The 24,369-nt window shown below is 42.8% G+C and overlaps 1 protein-coding gene across 13 annotated transcripts in view; it reads right to left on the reverse strand.

Moving 5' to 3' along the window:
- The window catches only part of ptprk (protein tyrosine phosphatase receptor type K), a 132,525-nt gene that overhangs the window by 40,503 nt on the left and 67,653 nt on the right, over nt 1-24,369 (reverse strand). For all 13 annotated transcript variants that reach the window (XM_079572635.1, XM_079572633.1, XM_079572634.1 and 10 more), the window contains exons 4-11: nt 21,876-22,036; nt 20,895-20,946; nt 20,747-20,805; nt 15,315-15,396; nt 13,086-13,201; nt 12,243-12,417; nt 3,984-4,096; nt 3,727-3,907 (exon numbers count right to left, since the gene is read on the reverse strand). In XM_079572635.1, coding sequence (XP_079428761.1) covers nt 3,727-3,907; nt 3,984-4,096; nt 12,243-12,417; nt 13,086-13,201; nt 15,315-15,396; nt 20,747-20,805; nt 20,895-20,946; nt 21,876-22,036 — 939 coding nt within the window. The remainder of the gene's footprint in view (nt 1-3,726; nt 3,908-3,983; nt 4,097-12,242; nt 12,418-13,085; nt 13,202-15,314; nt 15,397-20,746; nt 20,806-20,894; nt 20,947-21,875; nt 22,037-24,369) is intronic.

A 24,369-nucleotide genomic window follows, 5' to 3' on the forward strand; every position in this document is an offset into this window, starting at 1 on the left:
CTCTACGCCGTTGGCACGTAACGTTGTATAGGTTGCATGGGAAAAAGGTAGTGGCTATAATCCGGAAATGACATTATTTGTTATGTTTAATATTTTTCTGCACTTTGGAAAGGACTTGCTAAAATGTGCCATATGAATAAAGAGTATTTGGATAGAGTATATGAACCACTGTGCTGCCATGCTTCTGACAGTAAAGCTGCTGAGCTTCCGCATGATTCTCTCTCACAGTTGAAGCGTGTATGACTGTAAAGAGTGATGGCCGATAGCTCGTCCACAGCGTGTCGTGCCTCCTCCGTCTGTTATTAGCTTTATTGGTTTTTAACTAAGCCGTGATTTGTGCGGACACAGACCTGGCTCCAGCCCCCCCTCAGCTTCCCTGTGCACACATCCGAGAGTGTCTGTGCATTTGCATGGCATCATTACGCCGGGCTAAATATTCAGCCGGAAAACTACAGGTGGCAGGGGGAGACAAACCTCGGCAAACAGAAAAAGGCAAAGGAATCATTACCATTTAAATAACATTTCTTTCCCCCGCTCTCCATGTGTTTCTCTGTCCTTCGGTAAACGGTTGATATCGGAGGGCAGGGGGCGAGGTGCGCAGATATCACTTACTCACAATAATAGAATAGGAAGGATATCAAAATCATCTCAAATCGCATTAATTACTTCTGCCCAATGGATAGGGAATAATATACTGCAAAAGACTTTTACACTCATGGATAAGCGGATGGGGAAAATGGCAACAATAAATAATGTCCAAGGAAGTATTATGATAAAGGCAGGTTAATAAAGTAAAATAAACAGTTTCCCTATCTCTCTGGACAAAGTTATGACAAAGTTATGAGGGCATCGGGAGGAGCGGCTCCTCCAACTGCCAGCGCCGCCTCATTTGTTTAACAAATGGTCTTAACTGAACTGAGCATTAAAGGGGTTTTAATGGAGTTGCATAGCTACGACATGTCAATGCAGGGTCTATTGCTTCAGGATTTCCAATGTAGATTTGATGGATGCTTGCATTTGCTACTTAGAGGAATGTATTTGAAATATAAAATATCACTTTTAGAAGTGATGGTTTTAAACATTACACATTTGATTAAAACACATTTGAGGCTGTGCACATTGATATTCCTAGAACTGGACTGAAAAAGATCAATAACACTGTTAATTCTCTTCTTCTTTTCTTATAGATACAGATGCCATCTTTGGAACTGCCTATATATGGTCATGATCAAAGCAGTCAGAGGGGGAAAACAAAGAAGAAAAACCTGAATTTCTCCCATTTCTCTACCATTACTTAAACAAATTCTGTTTTTTTTTATATAGTTTTAATTTTGTATAAAGATACAGAGACATGGAGAGGTGCAAAGTGGTTCAACAGCCCAGAAATACTTAAAAAACTGACAATGCTAACCAGGAAGCTACGTTAGCTTCATGCTAGATACGCTAACATTAGCAATGAGTTCCGTTTTTCGTTTCTACTGAACAATTTGCCGTGAAACAAAATATATAAGGACCCGATTTTGGCTTGACTTTATTTGTGTGTGACGAAATTGTGAAACATTGTGATTCCAACGAGAGGTTTTCTTCCCCCTCAGCTAGGCCACGCCCCCTTGTATCTATCCCTATAGTGCTTCTATTCAGGTTTGCAGTTGACTTGAGCCTTGTTTGACCTAATCATGCCGGACAATGGACACTTGTTTGGAGGGCATGTCATTAGAGGCATCAGGACTAACCACTCTGCCACTTTATTTATTATGAACAAAATCCTACTGCGCTATAATAGATGACCCTGAGAAGCCAAAGTTCCGGTGATACAGTTGGAGAACCCATGCAGTATAACACACCCTAACCTTAGCATTTCTATTACAGGCATCAAGGTTAACCACTCTGCCTCTGCGGCCGTCGTGTATAACTATGATTCAATGTTACTTCCATTTCTTTTGAAAGACTTCGCATCCATTCAATAGCACAGTGGCGATATTGAGGCCCCGATGTCAATAGCCTTTACATCCGAGTATTTCTGAATGAACACAAGATTAATTTCCCGTTCTTGTTACAGTGAAAACTATTTGATACCCGCGTCCTCGGAGCAAGACTGGCTTCCTATCTGTCAATGAGGTACGAGCGCACGGAGTCGCGCGAACGCTGGCACACATCAGTCAATCTTACGGGCTTCCATCTCAAGCGGAGACCCATTTCTCGCCGTTCCTCCTCAGCTTTCTCATTGTTTCGCGCCGTCTCTCTCACCCCTCTCTCCCCGAGGCTGAGCGTGTTTATATTTCACTCGTTTATTTCTACAAATGTCAGACAGCGTTTCTGCCCCGCGTCTATTGATCCACAGAGAAGGAGAGAGAACGACAGAAAGAAAGAAAGAAAGAAAGAAAGAAAGAAAGGAGAGGGGGGGAGAAAAAAAAGGATTGGGGGGAAAAGGGGAGAAGGCGGGAACATGAACAATGCATAAGAGCGAGAGCGCGGAGATATAAGAAATTGAGTGTGTGCCAAAGGTAGAAAGAGGTGAAGAAGGGAGGCTGTGGTGTTTTTAATCAAGTGTTTTTCAGCTCACTGAACAAACCGAGATGATTCTTTTTTTTTCCCCCCCCTCGATCCCCGGAGCTCCACTTTTCAGGAACGTAGCACAAATATTACTTCAACTAAAAAATATGAGATAGACAAGATGAACAAGTGAGAGGATTCGTGGGCAGTGAGCTCGCAAAGGCCACTCGGCGGTGGAAAGGAGTGGGTACGAATGTCTCGCAAGGGCTCATCCTGTACTTGGAAAGTGAGCTTGACCATTAACGCCACAATGCGGAACATTTCACCCAATAAAAAGAATCAAACTAGGGTGTGGAAACAATGGCTGCATTACTATAACAACAGAACCTTGACTTTTAATATGAAATTTTAAAGTACCCATTAGCCTTTAAGAAAGGCACTGCCTGTCAGGTCTAGGTTCAGCAACACCATGTGCCCAAAGAGTGAGATCAGCTGATGAACCAAATATCCTGAATGACCGGATTATTATTTCTTCTTTTCTGATGGCACGGGTATATTCCAAGATGACAATGCCAGGATTCTTCGGGCTCACATTGTGAAAGAGTGCTTCAGGGAGCATGAGACATCATTTTCACACATGGATTAAACCCATTGAGAATCTTTGGGATGTGCTGGAGACGGCTTTGCGATACAATAAAAGATCTCGGTGACATTGCAGGAAAAAAATGCCACAGCGAATGTGCTGTAATCAAAGCTAAAGGCGGTCCAAGCAAATATTGGAGCGTGTGACCTTTTATTGTGATTACTTTTCTTTTGGTCCGGCGGTCTACCAGAGATTGCTGTTGCTAGTTCTCCCTCCAAAACTGTAATCCCTAACAAGCATTTACAACTGGTTCCTCTGCCAATCATGTGCATGGGATTTCAGTGTTTTAAGTGTCCTTTACCCTATTTTTCTATTAGTGTTATAAAAGTCCTTCTCGATTGTGTGGTGTGTATCTAAATATAAAGCCTATCTATTATGAACTAGCAGGCAGTTGTGGCTTAGAGGCATTAGGGATGAGTTTGAACCACAATTTACACACTCTGTCTGTCATTGTTTGTGAACCAAATGTCAGGTATACAGGCTTTAATCTGCAGATAATATTTTCGATAACCTTACCCTGTCACTAGACAAAGCTATGGGGATATCTTGTAATCTTCGTAATTAAGCGTAAACACTTCTCGTGAACAAACCTGCACATTTGGTCCTGGTGATGAGCGGCGGCCCCGCTTTGCCCGTGCCCCCTTCCCCGGGCCGGGTGAGCAGCACCCGGATTTCATACTCGGTGTCTGGATCTAGGTGCCACAGTTTGTAATTGGGCGAGTTCACCGCGTGGGTCTCTGTCCAGGTGCCCGACGTCATCCGATACTCCACCTGCAAATAATACAAACATTGTTATCATCTGTATTCCTCCCAAACTCACACACAAAGTCCAGAGTTTAAGACTCGCCTCTTTCAGGATGATTGGTCCGTCCCCGAAGATGGAGTTGGCGTTGAGCTGAATGAGGAGGTAGGTGGGGCCGACACCCAGGAGCTGTGGAGGGGCGATGGGGTGTGGGGGCTCTGAATGACACAAAACACACACAAAAAACAAGATGAGACGCTTTGCCGAGCTTCTCACGTCGCATCACTGTAAACGCATTATTCAAACAAGGTCAGGGCAGAAAGGGAAGGGCGTGCCACTTCAAAGGGATAATGGGAGACGCTGAGCTACAAAGCAGACTTCATGTTATCGGCTGAAATGGGAGATCCTCGCTAATGGTAACAATGCTAATAGTGATGATTTTTAAGGGCCTTACGCTGATGAATGAGGACTCAGGAAGTGACACTTGAGAAGTTGTAAACATCAGCGAGAACAAAATAGCTTCCTACGCAAAGATCTGTTGATATTATCATTATTCTTTTTTGTACAATAACATCTTATGTGCTTCTCTGCTGGTGAAATGTCTCTCAATAATGGTTTTCAGTCACCAACTTATAATAACTTTTAGAAACCCAAGGAACTTATGTTTTACAGCAAAACTTATGTTGCACAGCAAACATGACTGTGAAAAACCCCTGTGAAAAAGCTGTAGGTAACATCCAAAATAATTAAGTATTTATTCCTATTAAATTATATTCTATTAAAATGCCCAAAACATGAGAAACTATAGACTCTATAGTTTCTCATGTTTTGGGCATTTTTAAATAAATGCTCTAGTATAGAGCTTCGTCAGACAATTGTCTAATATTACTATTATTTTTTCTGGAAGTATGCAAACTAAACTAAAACCATACATATATATTGGTCACGTTTTAACATGGTAATATAGAAATAAGGAAAATAATACTAATATTACTAACTACTAACATTGCTACCAAAAAGATACTAACCATGTTTCTGTTTCTGCCGAATTGCGCTTTAATTTTTGAACCCCATGAGGTCCATGCTCCCGCCATGTATAACATTGCAGATTTTCGGACATAACTTTGGAACAAAAAGTGATAGAGACTTGTGGTCTTTTGTGTCGGAGGTCCTTCTACGCCTCCTACTTCTAACCCTACTTCTGACTATTTACATCAGAAGTAGGGGTTCCTCCTCCAATATAACTGTTGTGCACTTTAGTAATTATCATTTAATCAGCAAAATTGCCACACTATTCCACTTTCTTGTATTATGGCATTTCTCTCGTTTTACCAGGCGTTGCAAAATCCTTTCACACACTGAAGTTTGTAACAGAGCTGAACATTTTGACTTCTGTATCAGATTGCATGTGGTTGACCTTGAAGTTCCCCACAGCTCCACGCTGCTAACGTGAATAAATAAAGAGTGTACATAAGTATAAGTGTGATGTACGCGCCGCAGTTCAGGGACAGTCGGATCGCCGCTCTCCGTCTTAACGGTGGTGATTGACAAGGCGCGCTCACACGGGCGTACAACACACAGCATCACTGATCCATCTCCCTGACACCAACACACTCGCACATCAACACATGAATTAATCAAAAAGGCTCCCACTACACTCGACATGGTGTCTAATCTTTTACATACAGTAAATCACGCCGATGTTATCTCCCCCTCCCGCACTGGCAGACCATGAGGCAACGCTGCTATCAGGAAAAAGATACCAAGAATTATGGCTCTTTACAAACCAACTGAGACCGCGCCATATCGCTGTGAAGTTTTGGTAAATACTGGGACGAGATGACTTGAAGGTCCCCTTTTGATGTACACAGACATTAATAGAACGGGGCTTGATGACCTCTCTGTCAACAATCAAACATGAAGTTTTAATTTTTGTGCCTCAGAGACATAGAGAGATGGAAACGGTAGCTTGCTTGCCATGGTTTTTAATTTTTCCTTTTCCTAATTTAGGGATGCTTACAATATACATGTTACACTCCTTTGAGACACAAAAAGATGTAGTAGTACGAAGAAAGTGAGTGCTGCCAGAGGGTACGTAGATAAAAAGGCAAGAATACAGGTGCTCTTCAAAGAGTGAGCGTAATACTGTAAGATGTAGAGTTGACTTTTAAAAGTGGAATAATTTGGAGAAAGAAATCGGGGGAATAGCTTAGATTTCACTTAGCAAATACTGTATGCGCTGTCCCCAAAAAATGATGGTTGGCTGACCAGAAAAAAAACTGAATGACCATGTTCCATCATTCCATCAATAGATCAATTTGAGCCCAGTCAATCATGGCATTGTCCTCGTGGGCTATGCCTGTCATTGCCATTGAAGAAGAAAAAAAAGTCCATTGAATGTATAAACTGATTATGAGCTGATCACATTCATTGGACACATATCAAAACTAGCATAAAATAGTTCCATTGGTGAGATGCGCTTCTTTGTTGGGTTTTCAAACTCTAGAGGTAGGTTTGGTTGCACTCACACTGCTCAAACAACACACTGCATCGGGAGAATCTGCGCTATGGCCCAGTTTAGACAGGCAAGCGTCAGTGCATCCCTAGAAGCAAGAAGACCATTTGCTGATGAAGCTTCTTAGGTGAAAGTCGAAACGTCCTCCAGACAAAAGCTCTTTTTTTTTGATGAGCACTTTATTTTGTTCAAATGTCTCTTGTCAAGTGAGTAGACCATAGTAGGAAGGACGGTATTGCATCTGCAGCTACCTATGGCGCTATTCCAGGTCCAAAAAGACGCGTGTACTTCCACACATATCGGTGTCTGGAATTGCCGTCACCCCGCTTTCGCCTCCGTGCGTGTGTGCCTATGAATACAGCTGTCAGAGCGGGAGCAGGCAGGAGTGTCTTTTTAACGCCGCGGATGAAACGCCGCAGTTTGACATGTACTTTCTCTCTCACGTGCAGACAGAGCCCCCCCATCCCGATAATGAACGTTGAAATGACTTCAGAAAAACCCGCAACGTCAACAACATGTCAGCCGCGCAATACCATCAAATACACAAAGTAAACAACTTGATCATTAACAAATAAAGGAGTGCGCTTTTATTCCGCGTTGTTTAAAAAGGTACGGATTTGCCTGTCAGCGCATCCCCCCCTTTTCTCTGCATGAAAAGCCTATTGTTGTGTTTTCAAAAGATAAATAATACACATAAAAAGAAGAGAACTGGGTCATAATGTGACTCGAGAGAAAACAACGTTGAAATAGGTTTGATTTTTTTCTTTTTTTTTCGCACATCACTTGTCATCTTTACAGTTGACCTAAAAATAAAACGCTCCTTGCTGTTTTGTCGACGGCTGGCTGTCGTTATTTCTTTCAATATTAATGCGTGGAGCCCTTTCCTTTTCTTAATTTTTGTTTTTGTTTTGGGAGGGGGGGTCAAATGAAGAAGAAACAGCCAAACAAACCCAAGATGGAGCCACTTCAAAATGTGTGGCAAACTTGACAGCGTGATTATTTTTGTTTCATCTGTCAGTTTAGTCTCGTCAGTGATGTGAAACTCCCGTGGCGAGGCTCGGAGGGGGTCGATTTTTAGATTTTGAAAAGATCATCTGAAGGTTTTTTGACTTTTGGAGAGTTGACGCAGTTTATTAAAGATTTATGAAGAAGGTGAATACACAAACTATAGCGCGAAGAAAACAATTGGGTTTAATAGGTTGTGTGGTAACCTAACCAACTTTTGTACCTTTTCCACGGGTCTACACGCGTGGTCGAGTGTTTCCACCGGCCAGATCAAGACAGACAATGCCAGCTAGGTACGAGTTTTGGGACCATCCTCAACCCTGAGTCAAAGCGCTGAACTGATAATACTGTGACGTGAACAGACTGCTGGCTTCTGATCGGCCAGAGGAGAGAGGACCGCCCTCACTAAAACAGGTGGTTTTAGTGAGCGCCTGTTTTAGGTGGTCATATTAAATCATTTTCTGATTTAATATTTCAGAAAATATTAGATGCCATGTTAGCATTTAGCCGCCGTAGCACAACTTTAGCTGCTGTTAGCATAACATCTGCACGTAGCTTACTTTCATAGTTTGTCTTTTAGCTGCTTTCTTCTTCTAGTTTTTGCCTTGGCCTTGTCCACAGCGTTTTCATCATGGCTCACAAAACTTTCACTGCAGTTCTGTTGTTCCTGCAGTAATGTCTATTTCAGTGTTGTGCGTTTGTGGGAGTGTCACACACAACAACAACGTCCCATTTCTAATGGAAATAGAAGATGAGAGAGTCCAAACAGTGAAGGATTGAAGCACACCAAGTCGAAAAGGAGCATTAGTGGAATACTTAACATTTTTTGTTGCTCTGTGCATTGTCCTAAAGAAAGTGTACACTTACCACAGGCACACAGTAGCTTGTACTGTCCATAGCATTCAGCAATGTAAGAGGTAAGCCACAAGTAAAATTTCCATTAGTTTTTCAAAAAATGGTTTTGTAATGTCTATGGGAAAAATGAAAGGAAATCTCTCTTCTGGAACTGGAGTGGATGGGATGGACGGGACTACTGAAAGTCTGGCTAACCGCTATGAGAAATGTAGGTACTTCTCACGTCGAAAAACAAACTTGCGTGAGTGAAAAAGTGACAGGTAAAGCACTAAACGGTGTTAATGGAGTTGAAGTTATTGGGTTTGCTTTGCTCCTAAACGCTGACGACAAATGATTTGCTGTGAAGAGGGACCAGGCTCTCCTCGCTTCAAATACAACTCTTTTTCTAGCCAATTCGAGTTTAGTCATCACTTCATTCACCTCTGAGCAAAATATTTGTTCTCTTTTCATTTCAAAGCCCTGTCTCAGTGTGAGGAAAGTGAAACAAAGCCATGAAACTAGACCACAATAGCCACATTGTGAAAATAGGACGCACCAAATATCCTCTAGATATTTTTCTTTTTGCTTAACATCAGCATTCTTGTCAATAAAGTTTATCTGCTACAAACCACTGCTGACATCACCACGGTGTCCACAGGAGGACATATGACCTCCAGCGCTGGTGTGTTATTTCTGTTGCTTCACAGCACTAGTTTTGGGTGTTATTGCAAACTGGAGAATCTACCCTAAACTTGTCTCTTCTGTTTAGTTTGACAGCTCACCTAAATGCACATAAGAGAACATTTTAGTGCTTAGGTGAATCTTTATGCGTAGACGTGAGTTTGTGCGATGGCAATATAGCTGGAGCTTTTTAGGCCACGGCTTTGTGGGTAATGCAAAGTGGCGTGACGGCGAGTGTTTATGCGTCGTGTGTGTTTGTTGATGATGCGCTCTGTCGGGGAAACCAGAGGGCACGGCATCATTGCGAGCGGAGCACTGACCAAACCACAAGTGACACGCGCCGAGAAACAGCAGCGCTAGACTCTTTCAGACCTCTTTAGGACTGACTGCGGGCTTCAGAGGGGACTTTAGAGAAAGCATTGTTTACTGTTGTGTGGGAAGCAGAGCTCAGAGCACCGTCGGCCAAACGAGGAAATGGTGCTTACTTTCAGTGAGAGCTGCGCAATGAAACTAAATTGAATCGAAATCGCAAACGGAATGGTCGCAATTAGCAAATCACTAATGTTTTCATCAGAGAGCGATATTAAAGAGAGGGATGTTGTGCTTTTTGCAGATATCCGACAATGATGCCAAAAATCTTTATCACTGTCGTACACTTTGTTGGCTAGAAAAGCACATATTAATCTAAAACTGCTGAGACAAAATATCCTGTAGTTTCACTTCCTGATTTTCAAGTACAGCCAGCGAAGATCCAAAGATGGTAAAAAGCTCTAAAAAGTCACAGTAACACTTTATTATAACTACACCTTGTTTAGCCTTAATAAATAAAAGTGTTACAAAAGGCAAGTTTGCATAATGCCGGTCCCTCCCAAAGCCCAAAGTTGCTTGAGTGGCTGCTTGTGCATGAGTGGGTGAAAAAGGTTTCATTTCATTTTTTTCTTATCTCGCCTTATACTTTTTTGCCATCATGTTTTGGCAATTACCATTTCCGCTCCAAAAACATCTTGATGAAATTGAAACCCATGCTCTGAGTATACATATTTTTCTCCCATGGTGCACTTCAGTCTCTCCTCTGCCTTGCTCTTAGAGGCGGCCCGTAATGGCAGTCCTCTGTCGTCTCCATGTTATAAATATCAATGGCATGGCCCGGCCTGTTCTGAGGCAATTTCACCTGAGCGGACCACTTTCCCCCCAGCGCGCAAATAAAAATGAAACCTGCGACACCGCTGCCAATCATTTTTAATATATACAATTTACGTTTTCGAACGCTTTTTTATGAATAAATTTCCTCTGTTACCTGCTGCGTTCATGGATACTCCTTTACTTACTTATCTCTCGGTCTCGCTTGAAAAATTTGAATTAAAAACACGCTGTAACGTGAGTGAACTGCCTTTCTATTCGTGGTCCTCAATGTCCTGTAAAGAGCCGTCAGTCTTTGAAAAAACACATACATTTTTTGACGCAAACACTCCATATCTTTGATTCGTGGCAGTTCACATTTCCATCTGATATTTCTGATCCATAAACATGAGAGCAGCAGCATCACGCACTCTTTGTCATATCTCCAAATCAATATTCATATTGACACAGAAAGTAGGCTTCCTTTTGTTGGGACTGTAAAAGTAGCTTACATATTATGCCCTCACAAGTGATTTCCTTTTACATATATGTAGATCGGTCCCCTTCATCTTTAGACCCCCCTGTACGGTTTTGAAAATTCATAATAAATAAACATTAGTGGTGTAGATACAGAATTCCTACAGTATCAGCAAAAGCGGGCAGGGGAAAAGTGCCAGAATCCCATTCAGCAATTCATCTAAAACCTTTAATTTCCCGTGTTGGCCAAGTGAGAATTGCAACGGACATGTGCTAAGGCTTATTATGTGAACTACACTAGTTGACATGCATATTTATCATCCCTTGCTTTGATTTATCATTGCTTTCTACATATCTTATGAATAACGACACGCACTCCTCTGCTGTTTACATATGCAAGCTTGATACGGGTTTACTTTGGATAATGAGAGATCTATTTACATATAGCTTCTCCTACCATCCCCCCATAGTAACTGTCACTCTCCAATCACTCAAAATGTAGATCTCTTTTTTATGTTGTTTTTTTGTCTTTGCGTGTCCCCATAGCCACTGTTTCTCTAGATAAATTTAAAATGTAAGATATTGCGAATGAATAAAGCATCCCGTCTGAAACACGCGCATTGGTGACACCTTATTAACTGCATGTCACAGCCACATGGCAGCTGCAACCCACATAGACACCCATACACAGGCCACTTCTCATTAGGCTATATTGTGTTAGCGACTTACATTGTATGAGTGGAGACGAGGTGATTGCGGATAGACATTTTGACATGTAAGTTAGCGGAACATAGACCAACGGGGTCATGGTCCAAGATTTGAAGGCTCAAAGTTGTTGCCAATTATCCTCTGCGCAAAAGGGGGGCTACAACTGATGGTACAACGTCCTCATTTAAATGGACTGGTTTACAGAGATGGCTCTGAGAATGTGTTGTCAGATCCGAATATGCCATGGACTAATGAATTGTGCTTTGAGCATAAAGTGGCACAGATTTGTTTTTAAATGTGTGATTTTCCAATAATGAATAAAGATAAAGAAACCTGGAGCTTCAAATGTTTATGCTAGCTCTGGGGCGTTCGGTCATTAGCATTAGCATAGCCATAGGCATGCTAATGAGGGCCAGGTGACCCAACAACCCCAATTCTCAGTTCACCGTAACAGGTAGTTAACAGGTTGAAAGTAGGTTTAGTGTAAACAACTGATGAGGGCATATGGCATGTCTAACTCTCCTTTCAACCGGCAGTCTCAACCCAAAAGTGAGTCGCAGAACCATGTTTGGTGGGTCGCACAACCAGAGTCTGTTAAAAGGACTAGGTTATTCAATAGTGGTTTGTGGGGAAAATACAGTATTTTGCTTTATACATAACAAATACAATTATGGTTTGGGTTGTGGCTTGTCACCCTTGGGGCAACGGTGGGTCCCAAAGCCAAATCAATTGAGCCTATATATAACAATGTCAGAGATATAATATAATAAACTGCAACAATAAACCCATTTTGTACAACATGATAACATACTTTGATTTTTCATGATTTCTTTCTTTCTGGTTGTTGCGGATCTACCATTTTTACCAAAACGTACCTTTGTTTGGACGAGTCTGTACATGGTCAAATAGTTGGAGTCGTGGAGTTCATACAGACACTGAACCCAATCATTGACATAGCTCCCAGAGTAAATCAAAGCCATAATTTCATTTACACAAAGTCAAATGTCAGTTCTGTCTTATCTCACCTCTGACAATGAGCCCGGCAAAGTTGGAGACCCCGGAGCCGCGCTCGGACTGGGTCACGCAGCGGTACAGGTCCTGGTCCTGGCTGCTCACTTCGTTCAGGTGGAAGGAGGCGGCGAAGCGTCTGTGGTTTATATTCTTGGTTTGAGCCACCGGGATATCCTCTCCATTCCTCCTCTGTAATACATTTACGAAACAGACAGACGGACTGATCAGACGCTGTAAAGGGGGCCAGGGGGGAGGGTTAAGAGCCTTGCTCAAGGTCACAAGGCAGCGTTGGACCACACATTACCGTGTAAGCCACACACGCTTTAGTTGATGACAGCAGGTCTGAAGGTCAGGACTACAATAGAGCTATAATGAAATCGGCAGCTATTAGCCTCTTAATTATGTTAGCAGGGAGGATGTATGGCCCGCGGCAGACTCTGGGCGCACATAAGAGTGACTGAGTGCAATTTGTCAAGAGGCAGAACAGACTTGGGGGCTTTGGTTTATGTGCAAGCTAAATTCATTTTCTTAGGTTTCTATTCTTTTCCCAACTTGAATGTGCAATATTCTGTGCCTAAGCTATTTGCATTTCTTGTTTGCAAAATAAAAAAATATTATTGGGCAGGCAACAATCTCACCAGCCGGCTTGGCAGCAGTTTGCATACGTTAGGATCGAACGCTGCTTCTCCTTTTTATCTCTATAATTTTGTCCCAAATTTTAGAGTTAATGGTTTTGCCCTAGTTTAGACCTGATTCACCTCACGTTCTTTCCTGGTAGAGCCCGTTTAGATCTATGGTACTTGATGTGAAAAGTTTGAGAAACCCTTGTCTATCACATGGACGGGTAGTGCTTGTACCTGTAGCCAGAGCTTGTTGTTGGTGGTGTCTCGTCCCGTGGCGATGCACTGAAAGGTGGCGTTCTGCCCGGCATTCACCTCCACGTCCCCCAGGCGCAGGAAGTGAGGCGATTTATCTGTGCAGATACGAGACAGGCGCGGTGGAGGAAATTAGAATCAAGACTTTCACACAGGAAGGTGGTAGTCACTGAATACATTTAAATGTTTAAGCCTTGTACAGCTTAAAACACACCGATGTCGCAACAAAAAGTCAGTTTTCAATTATGCAGATTTACTAAGCCTCTGGAATATGTTCATTATAGCCACACATAATTAAATAAAAGTACAGTCAGATGAAATCAAAGCTTGGCCTCAGCATTGCTGTCAGCGTGTGGCCATGACACAACTCTTTTACTAAATGGCAAAGAAATAAGGCATTAGAGCCCAACATTCATATTTTCATCCTGCTTTGGTGATTGCAATCGTAGTTAGCTGCTGAAAACCGACACACTAACTACTCATGCAAATAGGCTTTAACGCTCACTCTCTCTCACACACACACACACACACACACACACACACACACACACACACCCTGTCCAAACGGCGTGTCCAAAATGCAGCTGGGGGGATGAATGCTCCCACTGTGGAGAGGACTGCCTTACGAGGACTCTGGCCTCTACATAGCTCGAGCATGTATTTGCTTTTACATGTGGTAGAATTGAGAATGAGATTGTTTCTCCCGCACATCCTGATGAAGTGCTTTATAGAATTAAAACACTTACAAAAATAACAACCTATTTTTTTTCACAGCGGTGTTATGTGGTCAGTGCACCGATTAGATATTGTGGATTAATTTCCCCAAAGTTAAAACAGCGCTGACCTATTAAACGCTACGTATAACAGTGTACTAAGCTGAAAGCCGCAGTCGGCAGTATTTCTGGCTCATTAAAATCTTGTATTTGCTTCATAAAAAGGTCATCACTGTGATATTAGAATTTGCCCTTCTCGTTCCTGTACAAATTAAATTGCACGCTTTTGATTTTTCCCCCATTAAGACACGTGACGAGGCCTTTTCCGAACGCCGTTTGTTGACGCGAAAACGACTTGGAGACCTGCTCATTTGGACGTATCGACAACTTCTGACAGAACAAGTGTAACATGGCCATGCCTCAAATGGCGGTACAAGTGGAAACGCGCCGGCCGTTTATTTCTATGACTGATAATCAATACGGCCTAATAGGAAAGAGAAATGTCCCGCGGGCTTTCTGATGTGCTGTGTCGATCAAATACAGATGTAATTGCTCCTTCTTTTTTTACAGGAGGGCTCTAGGTAGAACAATCCGCTCCTACACTGAGGTGGACACATGCACAGTTTGGGCGTTCAGATAATCTCTTGGGCGCCACCAAGTGTGTGCGTGTGTATAAAAGACACTTGATGAGTCAGGACTGCTCTTTTCGGCATCTCATATGTTGCTTGAAGTGCCCTCCACTGGCATTACTGGAAAACTACCCATCGTGAACACAAAATACAAGCTACCATTTTCAGCCAGCGGCTTACTAGCAAATCGACGGCTTCGTGATAAACACATTTTGAGTGCAGAACTGCTCAGGGCGGGTTCTGTGACAGTTTATGGGCTTTGAAAATGTGCGAGATGTCTCCTGCTTCTATCCATCATGCAACAAACTCCAGACACTCCACATAATACTACTCCTGTTATTTTGTTTTTGACGATATTGCCTGATGTGTCCTCTTTACGGACACTTGTTTAAAGCGTCTAGCGTGACTGGAGGGCTCTAGCGGCGAGGGAAACTCTGAAGGGGACCTGAAACGTAGGGAGAATTTAAAATGGATGGCAGCCCTCATCTCTCAGACAAGACAGCTAGTGTTCTGCTAGTGTGTGTGTGTGTGTGTTTGGATGTGGGGGCGCAGGAGAAGGGTAGAAACTGCTGAGTGGTCCGAATCGTCTCCACTCATGATTGCTCTAATACTGGCTCATTTCAAGCTTCACTTTCTTCCATCCTTTCTCCCTCTCCTCTGCTTGCGATATCTCTCTCTCTTTCTTCTTTTCTTTTCGTTTTCACCGTTTCACACACCGTATTCGCCCGTCTCTCCCGTGTCACCTTCCCACTTATCTGCCCACTCGGCTGCGACCAAAAACCATCCCGGGTACAGTCTAATTAGTGGCCAAAACTATCAGCGGTTTATTCAGCGGGCTATGGATAATTGCTGCCGAGCTAACGACTCACCGCACGGGTAGCTGAGCACCTGAATGTCGTCCACGGCGATGAAGCCCACTTTGCTGTCCGAGACCTCGGCTTCAAAGATGACCTGGAGAGACACGGAGAGGGTTCGTGAGCAAACAGCCTGACAAATATTAGCTCCAAAATGTTTGCAGAGCAGCCTTTTTGCTATCAGTGGAGTACGGTATTTTGTCAGTTCATTATTAGCCAACACCCTCCTAGTCAGCATTAAATATCTCAAGACTGAAAGTTAATGTAGGCGTACTGCTTTGGGAAGAATTGTTTCATGCTTGGTCTGTACATATGAAATAACGGTAGCACCTAAAGACAAAGCAATATTGTGACCATTCATCATCATCCACTCACACTTGCAATCCAGCAAACCTACAGGCAAAGGCAGGGGCTGTGTCTTGCCAAAGTTCAAAACGCCTCGCTATACCATCTGGATACTCCATCTTTTTTTTTAACAAAGTAAGTTTTGGAATATTGTAAGATTAAGTACTTTTCGAACGGAGCCTATTTATCATTTTTAAGCTTTAGAGTTATTTTATGTTGCAATATAAGGTCTTCAATAATACTGTTTATCGCTATAATTTCTCAAAATAAAATGTTTAGGTTGTAAAGTGACAGTCTGTAAGTTTAAATGTTTCACAAATTCCGTAGACTGTGTTAAACCGACCTCCTGGGCATGAAGTTTGACGTAACATAAGTATTACTAAACAATCATATTTTGTCTAAAGTCCCTCCCTTTCCTGATTTCAACCAGGGATGAAACATGGACCAATGAGCTTTTCCTGTGAACTGACAGGTCCGATCAGGAGAGGAGGGGGAGGAGCTTGATCGTTTACTTTTGAAAATCCTGTCCCTCATTTTCCAAATTAGTAGTGGCTTTCTGGTTAAAGAAGGGAGGAATTTGATTTTTTACTTTCAAATTTCACTTTACTGTTTCTCTCCTCAATTTGCAAACTTACAGACTGTCACTTTAAGCCTGTAGAATTGCTAAACTTGCCGTAAATTGCTTTTGGCCCCTGAGTCGCACCTCTGTACTTCCATTTATTTAACATATACTGTAGACACATCTCTCTGTGCTTAACAAGATGAATAACATCGCCGACTGAACTGACCCAACAGATGCCCTTCCTGTCACACTTCTTCCTACCTCTCTCGGGCTTGAATCTAGCGCATATTTTGTTCATCTTTTCCTTGTCCCGTGGAGGCTGAACCTCCAACACCAAACACCAAAGGCACGAGAGGCCACCACAAACATGGAGCAGAGGAGGCCCTCTGCTCGACTTTGAGTGAAATACTTCCCCGTAGCCTGTGGGAAACACTCTTGTGCGCTGAGAGTGAACAAGGTGCGTGTCTTCCGTGCTTTGCAGCTGTTGCTACGTCTCGCTTTCTCGAAGAAAAAGAAAAAGGGCTCAACAGGTGAAAATCCGCCGGGGAAACAGAGGAGGGAGTAATTCAAAAGTAATGGCGGCGCTTTGTCTTGCGAAGCGGGCTCTTCTCGATGTAAATGGACTTTTATATCTAACCATCGGCACTTCTGCAGTCTTATGTTAGCAGTCTTTCCCCGTCATCTCTATCCAAACACTCCCTCCGTCTGTGGCTTATGTTCTTTGTTTTCTAAGCGTGTTTGCTCAGAGGAGTGCTGTAATGAAGAGCGGGGAGGAAGGGAGAAGAAAGAAGGGGGGAGCGCGGGTCGGAGGGGGAGCGTGAGGCGCTGTGACAGAAAGGTATAAGAGGGAGCGCAGTTGTTGTCATTCATCACCTGCGAAAAGAAATCTGCCGCCGACTGTTTACCCGTAGCTTACCCGTCCCGAGCGCGCCTCTGCTCCCCCTCCCCTTGCTCCGCCAATCTATCCTGCCTTCCTCCCGTCATCTTTCACGCTTAGCTCACAGCGGCGCACCACCCAAAGACATCAGTTGACTTTTAATACCTTCATCTTGCCCCGGTCTATCAGCCTGACTCCCCGGTGTTTGATATCGTTTCGGAAAGATAACTTTGTTTTGTCGGTTATCCTATAGCCTGCATATGAGAAGGAGATTCTTTTGCACAATAAAGTTGCCCCATTCACCTTTTGGGCCAACGAGAATGGCCAAACTGCATTTCTCCTAGAAAGCTTTTGTGGTGTGAAATGCTGCAGCAAATACTGTACACAGGGGGTACAGGGGTCACCACGCCAAACGAGAGGCGTGGTGATTTGCCTGCCTTACCTTAGAGTCTATTTATGTTCTTGCAATACAGTAAAACATTTATTTGCTCCATTGAGTACACTGCAAAAGTGAAAAAGCTAATTTTGCAACAATACTGTAGAAATATGAAGGAAAAAAAACTTGAAATTAGCACATTTTCTCCAGTTTAGCTTTACCAAAATCTAAAAGCTTCTTGAAAAAGTGTCAAAATAGTGTAAACACAGGAAAAAGATCAGTTTAGATCAGGTTTGCAGACGTAGTATAGGCTGTAACCTCCCCAGTAAAAAAAACGTTTAGATTTAGGTGATGCTGGACTGGATAAATGCACTTGGATAAGGTGGGGGTTATTGAAAATCCATAGTGGCCCATTCCATTGCTCTGAAACAACAAAACACGGGGATAATGACTGCTTCCCTGAACCCGCTGTATCTCCATTGTTGCCGGCGTGAGAACTTTTCCCTGCACTAACCCGCTCCCTGTCCATCAAACAAACGTGCGCGGAGTGATGTATTGCTCGCAGATTAACAGTGCATACATCATTGAAACCTCTCCCAGATATTAATCCCAGACCAGTGCGGGCCCATCTCATTTGTACTTGTAACATTTGCATGCGGCGCGATCTGAAGCTGGTCACCTCAGCACTAAGGCGCCATGGATCACCGCACTGTCAGACTCTTACTCATCCCGTAAAAGTGAAGCCTGGCAGTCTGTGCTTTTTTCTTGGGCAAACAGCGTGGACAGTTCATCCGTCTGAAAGAAGGACAGCCTGCAGTCGCCTTATCAGTCACGGCAAATATCACGGCAATGTGTAAAGGTATAGGCCCGGAATATATTTAAACCTATAGGAGTCGTCCCCCTGGCAGTGTGCGGTAAGTTATTAAAAGTGTAATAATGTTTGCAAACTTCATTTCTTTTTGAGCATCACTCCTGCGGTTGCCATAGCAATTCATGAACGGTCTTTTTTAATCAAGCTTTATACCAGGGACGCCGATACTTACGCACAGTTTAGAGTTTAAATCCCAATAATGATAACCAGCCCCACGAGTGAATGAAAACTACAGCCAGGCAAGTAAAAAGATGCGGTCACTGTGTTGTTCAATTCAGCCAAAGTTCTTCTTCCACTTAAAAGACGAAATGAAGGCATCACAATCGCTGTGTCTTTTTTTTTCTCTTCTTAATGCTCAGCCGCCACAAGGAATATTTAGAGCCTTACACACCCTATATCTGATATCTGGGGCTCAGGTAAATTATATCAATAGTTGTGTACCAAACACATTCTTAAAGGTGCATTATGCAACTTTTTCTGTGGAAAAAAAAAGTTGATATTTGTGCGCATTTGACCTTGTAGTGACTTAGTGGCTATATGAGTGGTCAGCATGGCGGCTTTACTTTACCACTGTAATAGTGGTGTCTACATTGCTCCAGGATCAATTGTTTTCACAGCTGACGGGCCTCTCACCAGAAAACCTCCAAACAATTGATCCTGGAGCGATGTAGAGACCACGGTGATGGAAAATAAAAGCACCATGCTGACCACTCATACAGCCGCTGGGTCACTACAAGGTCAACTACGCACAAATATCAACTGTTTTTTCCACATAAAAAGTGGCATAATGCACCTTTAACCTTCCAAACACATTTCTCACTTCACAATTCTTGACAGGGATGAACATATGCACGTTTCACAACGTAGGGTCACTGTTCATGGTCACTGTCACAGAAATGCTAGAAAATGAACATGCAAGTTCATGAAATTGCTTTATAATTAGATCCAAAGTCTTTTTTTTCCTGCCACAATTGTCCGAGTTTGCAATATAATGGAGGGAAACAAAACAAAATCAGGGTCATTTATCAAGGCAGGTGCTAAATAGCGGGTGCAAGCTGAAAAATAAAATATGCTATTTTGTTGCCATGTTGCACTTAATTTACCAAGTAAATGTTGCCTGTATTACAGTTTTAGGGAACCAACTCCAATATGTCAATAAGACAATGCATAAATGGCCCTGGAGCTGATCCACTTTTGCCCGTGCTATTCACTTTGCGCATGAGCATTGAGCAAACATTTGGTAAATGAACCCCATACTCCGAAGTACTTTGTGGCTTTTTGTCTGTGAAAGTTGCTATTCTTAAAATAAAATGTTACTATAGTGTTCAACTGCTTAAGGGGCCTTCAACAATTGCGGCTCCACTGGAATGGTTCCGTGAATTGGTTTAAGTACTTTCTAATACACTACCTGAAGATCTGTGGTATCAGCATAAAACCCCAGTATAATGTCAAAGGTAAAATGTAGGAATTAAGGATTATTATTAGATCATGTCTTCATTAACAAATATTACAGCAAAAAGAGCGTGCACGTCTAATCTAATCCAAGTGCGAGCATGCATGCATCTGCCTGCGTCGATCCCTCCCCCGTCTCATTATGACTCCGGCTAAAGTGCAAATACAGAAACATGTTCAAACAAGAAAAAATAGCTTCATAACCTGTGATCCAATAACCTGTTGGCTCCAGTAAAGCCCGCATAAGCCTGGGCAAACCTCACTGATTATGTTTCATTAAAACATGTTGACACACGACTATCACTGCTGGTGTGTGTGTGTGTGTTTGTTGTGGGGGGGTCTAGTTCCAGATGGGGCTCGGTGAAGGATGCCCCCCCCTGTGCCGTCATATTACCGCGTCCCCGGGGCTGGATCTGTTAACACGGTCCCCAAATGTGCGCGAGCGGAGGAGCCTGTGAGGACAAGCCGTGCGCCCACAACATGGAACACATCTGTCAACACCAGCGACAACAGTGGGAGAGGGAAGTCTATAATTATACACGTGGAAACTGCACTTAAACACTTAGCCGCTGCCGACTTACAAAGAATGGAAAAACTTCAATGATCAACTATTGAATGTTAAATGGCAGAGTTCAATACTTTGCTCAAACTTGCCCAACTCATCATTCGTACAGGCTTGGGAGTGGCACGAGAATCACACTAGTCACCTTAAATTAATTTAAAAAAATCCTCTACACATCGATTCACCTCGTTGTCCAGCATGGGCCACACGCAGTCTCCCCATGTCTTTCCTCTGTGCCTTTTTAGCCTTATAATCACCTCCTGAGACCCAGTCACCACCGATAAATCACCTCGCTCCTCACCGCATGGGCTCGTGTGTGTGTTGCCTCATTGTATTCCCATAATGAAGCATTAACATTTAACTCCCCCCCCATCACAGGCCGCACCGGTTTAGCCGTGTTACCTGATATTCATTGGGCCAAAACGTGGAGACGGCGAGCTCTGCCTTCAGCCAGCCTTTACCTGAGGACACAACGGAAGAGTCAATGCAATAAAAAGCCGCCGCGAGAGCAGTGAGTGTGAGCGCTTGTGGCCTCAAAAGCCGCACGTACCAGTGTAGGATGTCACGTTCCATATGGGGTTCGCCAGAGGACCCTTGTTCACCTACGGAGGCACAAGAGGCACAAGAAAGAAGAAAACACTGTGAGAAAACTGTTCCAATCTTACAGTTCAATGTATATTCAATCTTTTATTAGGCTTGCACTATAACACATCTAGATATTTGGTATCCTGCAGGTGTCCATGTTGCAAATACATTTTCTTGTATGTAATATAATCAACACAGTACATTTTACACTGTTTCATCACTTTTCCAGTGAGGGAGGACTATTGACCATTGAAAAGATAGACGTTTGTTTTGAATCTCTAGTGCTATGGCTATAGTGATTTATCTATGGGTAAACACTGCAGGATAATGGGCATTGAATTACTAAGTGAAAGAAAGACTAAGTGAATACCAAAATGTGTTTTTCCTTTAGCAGATTTGTAAAGGCTCACATCTGTAAACAAAGACTTTCTTGCACAGCCTATCTAAGTATAAAACCATTTTATTAAAGGTGAACTAGCAACTGTTACTGTGACAGCCCTACGAACTTCAAGTTGTGATAAGTCCTTTAAACCCTTTAAACTCTGTGAAGAATCGGGGTGTTAGGAATGAGTTTGTATGACAACTAACAATTTAAAATGTAGATGCTTCCTTTTACATTGTTAGTAAACCAAAGAAAATCAGGTAAAAGACCTTTAAAGTGCCACCAAATAATCAAAACACGGGGTTTCGGGCAGTAGCAAGTTAAATGGAAAGCTTTTTAATGCCTAAATGATAAAAAAAAAAGCATGTTTCATTTGGTAAGATTCGTAAACATTCAGTCAAACAGAGAATTGAGGCAAATTTTGATGTTTAAACTAAACTGGACAAAACGGGACACTTGAATGCTAAACCCTGATAGCCACACACTTAGGAGATAAAAGACACATTTGGAAAGCGCAACAGGATCATGTACTCCATATGTGACGACAGGGGGGGTTGCTTGTACCTTGACCAGTATGTTGAGCGTCCCCGGGCTGGATCCATCTGGACTGGTGAGGAGATAGTTGAAGTCAATGCAGTGGGTGTCGTTCTCCTTCATCACGGGCAGCTGAAAGCGCGCCTTCTCCCCCACGTCGTACTGAGAGACGTCCACGAACATGTAGGACCCTGGGCGCGGAGAACACAATAAAGATCAGATTATTTGTTTAAAATGTGTGAAAAGTATGCACTGTTGGCGCCCGTAGTAGACGCTGATGATTTTGTAGATTTAGGGACAGAATTACAGAAGAAAAGGTCAACGCAAAGTAAGATCAATATTTTGGAACGTTCCCTTTTCTTCAGTCTGCTGCCGTGTGTATTTGTAAAACGCTCCCATAACACTGTATCCATGTCTGTGTGTGGTTTACTGATCCACTAAACTCAAACCGTCTGCGTGGACTTACCAACCCCACTGACACTGGGACTTACTCCGTTCAGATCAATATCTTAGGCTTTAAATCTTCAACATATTAGCTTGTTTTGGAATTAGTCTTTTGGAGCTACACTGTGTGACCATTGTAACTGAAGGAATGAATAAAAAAATAAACTTATGATTGGATGGAATTTCAAAGTTGCTAACCACGTGGCTTGATTGGAGCATTTTTACTTACTCACTTCAAGTTTTGCTTTTTCTTGATGTTATACAAGTTAACTTTTCCATTTCTGTTTGTATCTTGCTCCAAGATAGTCCAAACCTACTCAAAATCAGCCAAAAAATATCTTAATTCAATCAGTATTTGCTCAATTTATCTTATTTACGGCAGATCTTTCCCGGTGCTTCCATCGGAGGTGTAAATGTTCCGCTTCATGGCCGTAAAAGACGCTAATGGCCACGAGAAAGGCCAAATCTTACAAAAAGGATCGCATCAACTGTTATTGAGCTTTTGCGCTGTTTTGCACACACAAGATTATCCACAATCGCGTCTGCCTTCCACTTCTCCGAGCCCCGCATCGATTCGTCCCGGTTGCTAATTGGCGCTCCAGGCTGGGGGGGCTTCGAGTGCGCCTGGCGACGGCTTGGCTCGGTGGCTCGAACAGAGATAAAAAACTGCTTGTGCTAATCTCAACGGGGGTAGAAGTTGGCACTCGCCGCGGTCGATGGCGGGGTCTGGATGGGAAATGAGTGGTGGAGTAGCCAGTTGAACATTCGGGCGCTGGGGACTCGGGAGGACTCGGCGGTCTAAAGCCAGCGCTCTTGACTCGTAATGTTGTCAGCCAGCGCCACTTTAAAACGTAGCCCGCGTGCCATATTCTCCGTCACTCTTGTTTCTTTTTTATGAATTTGTAATAACATGATGGCAAGAGAGAAGAGGGGTTTTAAATGAAGCACAGTTGGCTTTTCTTTTCTTTCTTTTTTTCCCCCGCTCATCTGTGCCATGGATACTCTTTGGTAACGACCCGACGGCGGCGCGCTAACCAGAGCCAATTGAACGTATTGACAGAAATTGATGCCTCCCCGGGTAATTCGGACAAGCTCTTCAATGTAATGACTGCTCCGGACTTGGACGCGGCTGCTATTATGACCTGTCAATCACGGCAATTATGTGGCGTAACATGGTCATCAATGGGCTGTTTATTTGCCCTGAGCCTTGTTTAAAACCACCAATAAAAATATGACCCCCCCCCCACATTCCCTCCCAATTACTATAGCAGCTATTGCACAGGCTGACTTCAGAGTCACTTGGAAAATAAGTTCATGAAACAGAATATAAATCAACATTTCGTGGCTCCTTTCTGCTTGGCTTTGTGCAGCTGGTGTTAACAGAGTAAGAGACGTACCAAATTCTTTCCCCCACATTTTTAAGAAGTGAAAGCGAGAAGTAATAGAGTGTAACCTGTTAGCTGCTGCCTCAACTCGTTTCCAGCTCTCACAAATGCAAGTTTTAGGTCCAGGCACAGCTTTTTTATCGCATTTTTGTGGCTCGTTTTTGGACTCTTTGTCGAATTTTGTCACACATTTTGGTCACTTTTTATCGCTTTTTTGTTGCTCTTTTGCTACATTTTTATCCTTGTTTTCATCTCATTTTTAGCTTTTAGATTGAGAAAGCTTGAGAAAATGTGCTTCAGGTGGATGTTTAGAGGATATACTAATAACATGTGAAGTATTTAGTATATTGGAACTTGTATGAGCCATATTTCCATGTTGTTTTTTCCTTCTCACCCTCGGATGTTATTATTAAAAAACCTGGCAGTCCCTCACATGTTGAGCAGTGTGTTCTTGGCGCCGCGTGTACTTTCTATAAGTCCAATACTCCATCATTAGTCATAACACGCTGGAGGTTGATACATTTTTTTTTACATAGAACTTGGACCCATTTCCTTTTGTTATGAAATTTCTACCGTAAAATCGTCAATTTGCATTTTCTACATTTTTTTTTTTTGACGTATCTAGGTCTGTGACTGATAGGAATATTTTTAGCCCGTAAACACCATCTTGAAGAGTCTGTTCTCTTGTCAAGCGC

The sequence above is a fragment of the Gobius niger genome, assembly GCF_951799975.1.
Source record: "Gobius niger genome assembly, chromosome: 15".
NCBI classification, from domain to species: domain Eukaryota; kingdom Metazoa; phylum Chordata; class Actinopteri; order Gobiiformes; family Gobiidae; genus Gobius; species Gobius niger.